General features: G+C 42.2%; 1 protein-coding gene across 1 annotated transcript; it reads right to left on the minus strand.

Annotated features, from left to right (window-relative positions):
- Positions 1–1,799: 1,799 nt before the first annotated feature.
- popdc1 (popeye domain cAMP effector 1) lies at positions 1,800–10,438 on the minus strand. Its single transcript, XM_086310251.1, has 8 exons — positions 10,313–10,438; positions 8,499–8,750; positions 7,356–7,480; positions 6,259–6,446; positions 6,014–6,122; positions 5,198–5,365; positions 4,953–5,094; positions 1,800–3,289 (listed from the first exon to the last, which is right to left on the minus strand). Exons 2-8 carry the CDS (start codon positions 8,725–8,727, stop codon positions 3,165–3,167), a joined length of 1,086 nt encoding a protein of 361 aa, XP_086166377.1. The 5' UTR covers positions 8,728–8,750; positions 10,313–10,438; the 3' UTR covers positions 1,800–3,164.
- Positions 10,439–10,448: the final 10 nt, after the last annotated feature.

A 10,448-nucleotide genomic window follows, 5' to 3' on the forward strand; every position in this document is an offset into this window, starting at 1 on the left:
GATTTGGGTAATGTGGGGGGGCTGGTTGACCTTTTGACCTTTACATTTTCATTAATATCTTTAAAACAGAAGCAGCACAAACGAAAATTTTAGCAGCACAAACCAGCACAAACGTAGCACAGTTGATTGACACCCATTTTGTTTGATTTAATTAATGTGGGGGGGCTGGTTGACCTCTGATGACCTCTAGAAATTGTTATTAATATCTTTAAAATGATAGCAGCACAAACGAAAATCTTTGCAGCACAAACGTAGCACAAACGTTTGATACCACTTTTGTTGGATTTGGGTAATGTGGGGGGGCTGGTTGACCTTTACATTTTCATTAATATCTTTAAAACAGAAGCAGCACAAACGCTAATTTTACCTGCACAAACCAGCACAAACGTAGCACTAAAAAAGTCGACCATTTTGGCCCGTTTTGGAGCAGTCTGGGGGGATGGTGACCTTTGAATGACCTATAAAATAAAGTTTAATATCTCGGAAACCGTAGCAGCACAAACGCTAATTTTACCTGCACAAATCAGCACAAACGTAGCACTAACCGCTCCGCCTATTTGCCTTTACGTTTCAAGTGGGTGGGGGGTCAGCTTCACTCTGCTGTGATGCCGCCCCCCACCACGATGCCGCCAGGGGTCTGTAGTATTTTGCACTTCCAGTAGACTGACATTTTGTCATCATCGAGCCGCAGCATCTCCTTCTTCCTCTGCCTTTAGCTCCACTTTCATCCATCATATATATTTAGTCTGCAACAAACAAGGAGGCGTAAAGCAGGATGACGTTTGACCCACTGTACAAACTAACTTCATGCTCTGTGTTAGATTCAGTAATTCTGTAACTTTTTTAAATAACTTAAATGACAAAATCCATCCCTCCAGTAAGGAATCAATACTTCTGTTTTACACTGCAATGGCAGAGATTAAACATGTGGTTTTAGTTGAGGTGAACGTTTTAGGGAGTATCTGGAACCATATATACAAAAGAACGAAAATGCATGAAAATCAGTTTTGTTGCTGATCTTTGAAACGTCCAAGACTCTAATCAGCACCAGCGTCCCACTCCCGTACTATTTATATGGAAAAAAGCAGCTTTCTGTTAGTTTTTTTTCAATAATTATTTAGTAACTCAAATGTTTAAACTGAGATTTAAAGGGTTTAAATCCTAAAAATAGTTTAATCATTCCAAAAAGGGCTCAAATCTTAATGAACTCTCAGTACCGTATTACCCCAAAAGAGCAGACTTAAAGCACACTTTCCTTTTTGCTGACACAGTTAGGGCTGGATCAGGTGACCCCGAATCCTCCCTTAGTGTCGCTGCAATAGGCTGCTGCTTCCCATGATGTGTGCGTTTCTTCACTATCAGTGAATCAGAAATCAGATCTTTGCAGTATTATTACGGCCACTTCTACACCAAAGCTTGTGTGGATATCTTCACAGTATTTAATTTAAAAATGCATGACTAACTACACAGAAAACAAGTGAATTTAAAATAAAAAAGGTCCAACATTTGTTCAATGTGACAGAAATGTACCCTTCGCCCGATCTGGGCCTCAATTACAATCCTGTCTTGGAAGTGTACAGGCAACTTCTTAGACTCCTGGACTGGTTTGTGCTTCAGTATAAACTGTCCACTAGGGGACCTCATATAGACAGATGCATACCTTTTCAAATCCTGTCCAATTAACTGAATTTACGACGGTCAACAAAGTTGTAGAAACATGTGACAGATACTGAGTGGAAACAGGATGCTCCTTAGCTCAGGTCTGACTGTGAAAACTATGGAAACATATGCACATGTAATTAGTTTTTGTTTTTTTTAATACATTTTGAAGAATTTTCAAGCCAACATTTTCCCCTTTGTCACTGCGGGGTATGTGTGTAGGGTTTTAGGGTGGAAAAGCACCGTAACATGACAGGATATGGAACTAGCTGTGAATGCCTTCTGGATGCACTGTACATACATGTGATCACATACATTTAATACACAGTGAACTCCAAATGAAACAATTGCAGTAAGAACTAAGAACATTATAGTGTAATATGACATAATGTATCAACTTTGTTGCTGTTTGTTCAGGTCTGAGACAAATATGTACTGATGGTAAATGAACAGTTTCTACTTGAGCACTCAAAGTCAGTACAGCATGCCTCAGTCATCTATTCACATCCGCTCATGCAAGACCTTCTAAGCCTAAGTGCTTTCTATCTAACAATGACACATTCATATTCTGATGAGTGCATCAGAGAGCAACTCTGGGTTTTGTATCTTGCCTGAGGATACTTCAGCGTGCAGACTGGAGATCAGCCAGGGATCAAACCAGCCAACCATAGACCATCTGCTCTGCCTCCTGAGCTGCAGCTATCCCAGTTAGTGCTAAACATATCTATAGACTATAGAGCTGAGTGATGTGCTATGAAGCAAGATTAAGGGTTAGTGAGCTATGTTGGACTTAAACACAGAGGTTTGCATGATGACAGTGGCTGTCTTTGTAAACTCCGTGGTTTAGAGTTTCAGATTAAAATGAGTTAGTACCACGTTTCACTGATTCTTAAAAGGATTCTTTGCTGGGAGAATAAATTTTATATGAGAAATTTGTTAAGTTGTATGTCTCAGTTGGTGATGCAGAAAATATATAAATGTTTTTATACTTTAAAGGTTGATTCTGTTCATCTGGATGTTTTCAGTGAGAGAACATAATCAACCTTCTGAGATTTACGTGTCTCCTTTACACTGCCTGAACTGCTCCTATAGCCTTTATTACGCTATCGATCCAGTTTGAAGTTTCAGCTTTAGAGCGCACTCAGGGGTAAAATAAATATATTATCTCAATTAAAAAGGTTTACTTTGTGCTAAATCACTGTATTAAAGATGTTTGCAGCATTAACTTTGGTCCTATTTGCAACAATATTACATTGTAGTTATATTTTTGAAGTTTTTTAAAGATTCTTCTCTGATAACATCTCCTAATTAGTATGTTGCAGTCACAGGGATGAAAAGACATATGACACATGAGATGCACATTTTTATGTGAGGAAACATAAGTTGACAACCACCGTCATGATACCCATCGTGTCTGATGGGGCTTTGCGTTCCCTCAAGCTAACACAAGGAAAGTTGTGTCAGCTGTGTTGGACTCCATAGTATGCCCCTGTGGGCGCTGCTGGCTACACATTCTCAGTGGAAGTGTTGGGCATGTGGTCAGACGAGGCCGATTCTTCAAACACATCATCCTCCATGCCTTCTTCTATAGGATTCATTTTTGAGGATGCTTTGGTGCCGGGTGAAATCTCTAGAAAAACACAAAATGAAAAAAATATGGAACATTGTGGCTAAACAATCTGAAGTGTGAGCATATGCAGCACTCTGCATGTAATCATTAGTTATTATTAATCTCTCTTCCACAGGGTGTCCTTGTCCTGTATCATCCACTGCAGCTGGGCGCCCCTCCTTGGCCGTTACAATATAAAGTGCCCTGAGGCAACTGTGTTGTGTTTTGGTGTTATAGGACAAAAGTGAATGAAATGAATTCTCTGCTGACTCCACCATGCAGTTTACCTTTCAGGTGACATTTTCTGCATAAGACAGTCCACCTGTGTGTTCCTTCACTGCTATCTTATTCCCTTGCGTTGCTTCCAGCCAGCAGCATAATATTTGCTACTTAATGTCATCCTACAATCCTACCATGCATCCTTTCCCCCTTCTCATCTTTATGCATTCATGCTGCACAGATCAATTACATTAAGCGTGTGTACAGCATTTAGCTAGCACTACAGAAGAACTGTTTTAACATCACATACAGCGAGTAAACATTTCACTAATTTTTGAAGAAATATATTTCTAAAGGTGTTATTGACATAAAATTCACCAGATGTCGGTAACAACCATCCCAAGTGGGACCTCAGATACTGTCCCTCCCTCCATCCAACCGCACACTTCTTCAGGTTGGCTGTGAGCCCCGCCTGCCTCAGGAACCTCTCTGATGCACAGGTATGCTACAAGGAACGTCAGAATTTCACTCTTACCCGGGCTTGGACCTTCCTCACGGTGTTCTTTAAGGTCCAACAGCCCCTGCAGCTTCCTGCTGAACAGCAACTCATGGATGCTTAGGGCACCTCCCGAAGTGCCAACAACACAGGGTCCAGCCAGCGATCCCAACTGCATTCGTCCTCATGAAGGAACTTATGAAAGCGATACCCTGTGCCATGATGCCATGATGGGGTCCATGCCAGTGTGCTCGAACAGGACCCCCACTAATGGCCCAAACTAGCACACAATCTGCCCTACCAGTAGAATCAGCAGTGTTAGACGACTTTGCATCACCACTGAGCGCAGCACAAACATCACATGTCCCTACACGTTGTGAGCGCACCTCTTCACACTGCCCCATTAACTTGTCAAACCACAGCCTCGAGTCTATGTATACGTTATTTCCACTGGCACCGTGGGATCTATGTGACTATCCCCATGCACACACTTAATTTCCATCCGCTCTGCGTCCAACAACGTCTCGAGTCAAACCAGTGTATCGTGGACCAGGATCTGCATGGCGCCCAAGGTGGCCATAGCCTCCGCTTGAATCCACTGCACCAGCCCTCTGCAGCTGAGCCAGGATTTCAGAGTTCATGACTATTTGCACCTCACTGTGTTCATGTGTCGTTTCTCACTGTTAAACATATTTTAATTTTCACGTGTGGATTGAATGGATTGTTACCAACATCTGGTGAGGATTTCATCTCAGCAGCACCTTTAGAAATATAAATGTGTGCGTGTGAACAGAAGCCTGCGAGGAGGCAACATGCAGAAGTCCAAAGATAAACCTCAACATCACTGAACATTTATGGAGGAAGTGAGGGAGCCCCACTCGTTTGAGCTGCTGGGAACACTGGCAGAGCTGTGGATCGCTGCTGTAGCACGTGCTGCAGTGACAGAGTAAATATCCCATTAAGACTCACGGAGTGATGATCCAGCAGATCCACCTCGTAGGATCTGGTTGAGAACATCGTCGGTGTCACTGCTGCTCGCCATGCTGTTTCTCACCTGCGTCATAGACAGCTGGGAGCACAGGCTGGGCTGTCGGTCCATTTTCTTCACAGCCTACAACATATCCATGACCAACATCCTCGTCAGCACAGTGAGCACTCTTACAGCTGTCACATTAAACAAGATGCTCCAATAAATCGACACCAGCGGGACTCACCTTGTCGCTGAGTGTGGCATCATTCAGAGAGTACAGTTTGTTGGTGATATCTTTGCCGATGAGGAACCTGAAAACCTCATTAAGGAAAGTGTCTGACTCCAGGAAATAGGTAAGTCTCTCTCGCGACCAACACAGGAACTTGCAGTTCTCTTCTGCCATGATGGTCACCTGTCAATCAGACACATTAACAAGTGTTAAGGTGTCCACAGGTAGGGATACATATTTTTATATGCTTCGTTTCACGGTTTTCTTGGGCCTGATTGTTCTCGTCGTCTATCTACAGATTGACTGAGACACTGTGCCGTCTCTGCGCGTCTATGGCTGAACAGAAGTCTGTAAGGAGATGAGTAAGGGAACGTTCAGAGACCTCAGAGGATTTAAAGTTAACATTACTTCAGACTGCTTACATGAAGTGTAGTTAAGGAAAAAAGAAGACGGGAAAGTCAAATGATACCTTTCCACAAGTTTTTGAATTAAGCGCTTTATTTTATGACGACTTTCTCAAAAGCTTTTTGTTATTTCTGAATGCAAAAGAACATTTATTTTACTATGTTTAGTATTATTATTATTATTATTATTATTATTATTATTATTATTATTATTATTAGTACTTCAAAAATATGCTACATTGAATTACCATGCATGTGAAACTTTATGATGTTCCAGAGCTCTGTTTAAAGAAATTTGACCTCCTTAAATCTTTATTGAATATTCATGTTCTGCAAAGTCAGACATGTTTTTACAGCCAGAGAAGGAAATCGGCCCTGCAAACGATGTCCATCCTTTATGTCAGAGCTTCCATGCAAGTGAATTTACCTGAAACTTCTCTCCTCGGTGCATCTCAGTGGACCTGAACTCTGGAGAGTCAATGAATGCGTTGGTATAGATGTTGTGCAGAAAGTGGCCTCGGTATGAAACTTTCATCCTATCACACACACAAAAAATGAAATTCAAAATTCTGACCAACTAAATCAGAAAAGCACGGTGTTAAAATAATAACCTTAATCGTGTGTATTAGTCAGACCTATGTGACTTTCATTAGGGAAACAAACAGCACATACTTTCCTTTGAGCAGAATGCTGAGGCGTTCGTCTACAGACGTCTTGTCCTCAGCAGCGTAGGCCTGGCCTTTCTTCAGCGTCTGAATGGTGCAGAACTGTCCCGTGAGTCGCTGGAACAAAGCCTCCTGCACATGCAGAGGCTCAAACATCCTCTTGTAGACTGACCGCAGCTCCCTGTCAATCTTAATCTGACAGCAACAGTTTGAGACGGTTAGTCTGACCTGAGCATTCATCCACAGTCAGTGTAGCCCAGCGCACTGAAGCACAGGCCTAGTTGGGATAATGACACGAGCCATTTATAAATTATGGTATAGAAAATAATAAGTATACATGAATTATATGAATTCACAAGTTAATGAATCAACAACATGATGCATATTGTTCTTAAATGGGGCATTCTGCATATTTACTATGTTTGTTTAGCTACTTTGTGTGGATACATTTTAAAACTGTTGTACTACAAATAAAGAGAATAAAGAGTAAATAGTCACAAAAGTGTTTCCAAAACCTCACACACAGAGAGTTTGACCATTTAAGAAAAGGGAAGCAGCGCATGAATAACCAGGATGATTCTGTTGCCTCCACAGTTTGTACACTCGAGTCGTGTCTCGTTTGCACCGAAGACAAAAACACCTCTGGCAAGTTTCCAGAACAGCTGTAATTTGTCCTCCAGATATATTTCAGAAACACTTCAGACACTGACACTATGAAAAAAGCTTTATTCGTACTTTCCTGGTTAATTAAAGGATGAAAGAAATAAAAATAGTCCTTTATGTCAAGTCACTTATTAAGACAATCAAAGTAACTCGAGAGAAAATGTTTTTTATAAAAGTTATAAAAATGTTTTTTGAACTTTAATGAATGAAAGGCTTTAATTCTCTGATGAAAAAACAACTACAGCCGCACTTTGTTGCTCCTCCTGTCTGCTGCTCCAAAGTGTAGGTGTGTGCTGCTGCAGACATAATCGCATTGTGTTACCACGAAACAGAACTGAACCCATATTTATTAGCTAGAAGCTCCACTGCTCCTCTGATGAGCACACGTGGGCGGCCTGCAATGATCTTGTATAATGTGAGTGATGTTGATGCTGAACTCACCGGCCTGCGTTTATACAAAAGGTAGAAAAGGTGCACGAAGTTGATCACCAGGAAGACCACGTTCCACACCATTAGATCCATGTTGCACCTGAACAGCGTGGCCCACGCGATGAATAAACCACATCCTGCAAGAACAACCCGACTTACACACTGCACTTGATTACACACCACGCTGAGACAAGAAACACTTCATCTTATCTTGGAGAAAGTATCTGGTATGGTTGTAATATCAGAAATTACTTTAATGTACACTACTGTGCAAAAGTCTTGAGCCACCCCACCATTCATTTATGATTTCCTCCCAGTTTATTTCTTCTGTTCACTTATCTTTTGCACATTTCGAACTTCAGAATCTGAATTTGCCAGCAAAACAATAAAGCAGCTTTGGGCAGTGAGACAAACAAGCGAGGTAGTCTAATTGTTCCATAAATGTAGTACGTTTAAAATAAATCGCTCTATGGGAAACTTACGGGACAACGCTGAGCCACACACTGCTCTGTTTCTAAGCTCATATATGGGAGTATTGTCCAAAACTTTACTTTTGTATCGCTCACAAATTCATAATCATTGCATTCACATATTTTGATTTTAGACATCATGACAATTATTTAGAAATGTGCTCGTCTGGATACATGAATAAATGTCTTACTCGGTGTTATATAATGATTACCCATCCAGTCTTATGATAAAACCACCAAAACTGCTGCCTTACACATTTCAGCACTCTTCCTTTACTCGCTCTCTGAGAGACTGAAACTTGACTTGCTCTAAAATAGCAGCATAAATAACGGAGCTGTCAACATTACAACCACAGCCTCAATAAGTCCTGCTGCTTCCTGTCTCCATTCTCTTGCCAAGCAAAGATAAACATGTTGGAAGTGCTTTTTCCATCCTGCTTTTATCTCCCACTGTCACAGCCTTTTAGGGTCTCCCCTGTTTGTGCAGAACAGTTTCCAATAAATCTTTAAAATGCCAGCGTTACAGTCAACTGTCAACAAGCCTGTCCTGGTAGAAGTTTACTAACGCACGGGCAGCTTTTACTCAGAATACGCATCTGCTTACGATGTGATAACTTTATGGTCCTTAAATCTTCCCCACTACATTGCTTCTGGATCCCATCACGGGAACGAGCTGTGAACTGACCTGTTGTCAGGAGGAGGCGCAGCATGATCATGTGCAGAGCCAAGGTAGTCGGGATGGCCAGGCCCAACAGCAGGGACAGGTTTCCCACATGGAATAGCAGGTGGTGGGTCTGCTCCCACTCCTGGCACGAGGTGGCATTTGAATCTGCAGACGTGGCGGCCGGGATGGAAGAAGGGAAGGAGGACAGCGTGGTGAGCAGGAGGGTGGGCCCATCTGGGGTGGAGGACATCCTTTGGCTAGGCACCTTGGACACTGGAGTAAGGCGAGCACAAGTGAATGTGGGAGGATGGTTGTTCAAAGCATACAAACTACACAGCTGTGAAAGGTAACTAAGTATACTTATTCAAGTACTTTGCTTCTAATATTTTAAGGTACTTGTATGTTAATCAGAGTACAGCATCGAGTCTGCTAAACTGATCTGGGGAGTGAAGTGGGTTGTTAGTGAACTTCAGCTGCTTTGGTGTTACTGGAATTAACAGCAGGCAACAATGAGACGCGCTCCAAAATAGGAAGGGCTTTAAATATATTCCAACTGTAGTTTCACTGGTTTAGCATTTGGCTGGGGTCAGTGTCACGTATGGCAGCAGCATAGCGAGTCCCCTTCCTCCAGGATGGCACGTTAATACTTACCATGATGTTTGCTGCGTTTCACAGGCAGACGAATGCTAGAACATTTTCCTCCATGTAGACAAAACACTTCTCATTTTGCTCCCATTCATCCACTAAACATTGTTCAATGTAACATTAAACCAAAGGAGAATGTCAGTTACACCGGTGAACATTTGCCCTACAAAAATAATTTGAGGACAACATCTCGAACTGAACCAAACCAGTGTTCTTACAGGTTAGTTTCCCATTGAAACTGTGGGAATGACCAGGAGGAAAAACCAGACATGATAATAATAACAGCTTTTATTCTTTTATTACTTCTATGAACTGAAGGGTCTTTTAGATGTCAGGACCTGACAAAATCTCCAGATCGAAATTTCATCTGAGAGTAAAGTAGATGGTTTCAAATACGTGCATAATTAACTGTCATCTGTTTTCACTCCAGGACAACAAAGGTGGACCAGACTCGGCTTTAAAGTGAAACTAGCTCTCTGCTTGTTATTCATATATGCTGTCCTATACTCATTTCTAATTTTATCCTTTCTGGTCCCTCCCAACAAAAATCTTATCTTCCCACTGCCACTTCCAGGTCAGCTTCCTGTGGTTTTAATTGGTCCCACAGTGTCCACACCATACGTCAGAGCTGGTTTCACTGGTTTCGGAGCCTTCCTGCTATCCTTCTGTCACAAATCTCCCCTGACACGTTTATTTTAGAATTCGGTTTGTTTGAAACCCAGCTGCCCTTCATTAAGTCATACAGTCACTCTACTGATGCTAAGTTTAGGTTCGCGACAGAAACTGTCCCTCTCGTTTTTATTCATTAGTGAACGCAACAGTGAGCTCCTACACTGGGTCTAGCTGAGCTCCGTCATGTTTGTCATTGAAGAAGACTCGCACACATACACAGCTGCATATTTGCAGTCATGAATGAATTCATGTTTCTGTCTTTTCAACGCCGGTGGGAAAGTACAGCTTACAGTCTACGCAGCAGTAGTCAGATTACACAACGCGTTACAGCTCATGGTAAAGAAGCTCTTTTATCAACATCTGACTGTAAATGTGGACGCCAGTGAATACTTCTGTACAGCAGCTGTAGCACGCGCAGAGCTCACATGTAGAAATAGACATGGTCCAGCTGCGCAGCTGCGCTGGAATTTCTTAGGTTCAACTTAAAAGCCCGTAAAAGTGAGGACTTCTTCACTTACCGATCAGAGGAGCAGCCGGAGGAGCTCTGGACAGCAGTGAGAGGGGAAAGCGGCCGGATAGCTGGAGCCTCTGATGCTGTGTGCGTCTCACATTCCACACAGCTGACAGGAAAACGCTAAAAGGGGAACAAGGCGA

Source organism: Aulonocara sp. 'chitande type north' Nkhata Bay, linkage group LG11, assembly GCF_057382095.1.
Source record: "Aulonocara sp. 'chitande type north' Nkhata Bay isolate Kocher_YH1m ecotype deep benthic linkage group LG11, A_spYH_male_GT1.1, whole genome shotgun sequence".
In the NCBI taxonomy this organism is placed as follows: Eukaryota; Metazoa; Chordata; class Actinopteri; order Cichliformes; family Cichlidae; genus Aulonocara; species Aulonocara sp. 'chitande type north' Nkhata Bay.

What these genes read in the sequence shown, in the direction of transcription:
- popdc1 (XM_086310251.1), bottom strand. Translation starts at nt 8,727, where the DNA reads ATGTCCTCCACCCCAGATGGGCCCACCCTCCTGCTCACCACGCTGTCC. An exon ending in GCGCCTCCTCCTGACAACAG is followed by an intron (nt 7,481 to 8,498) that starts GTCAGTTCACAG and finishes TTGTTCTTGCAG; the next exon opens with GATGTGGTTTATTCATCGCG. An exon ending in TTTTGTATAAACGCAGGCCG is followed by an intron (nt 6,447 to 7,355) that starts GTGAGTTCAGCA and finishes TGTTGCTGTCAG; the next exon opens with ATTAAGATTGACAGGGAGCT.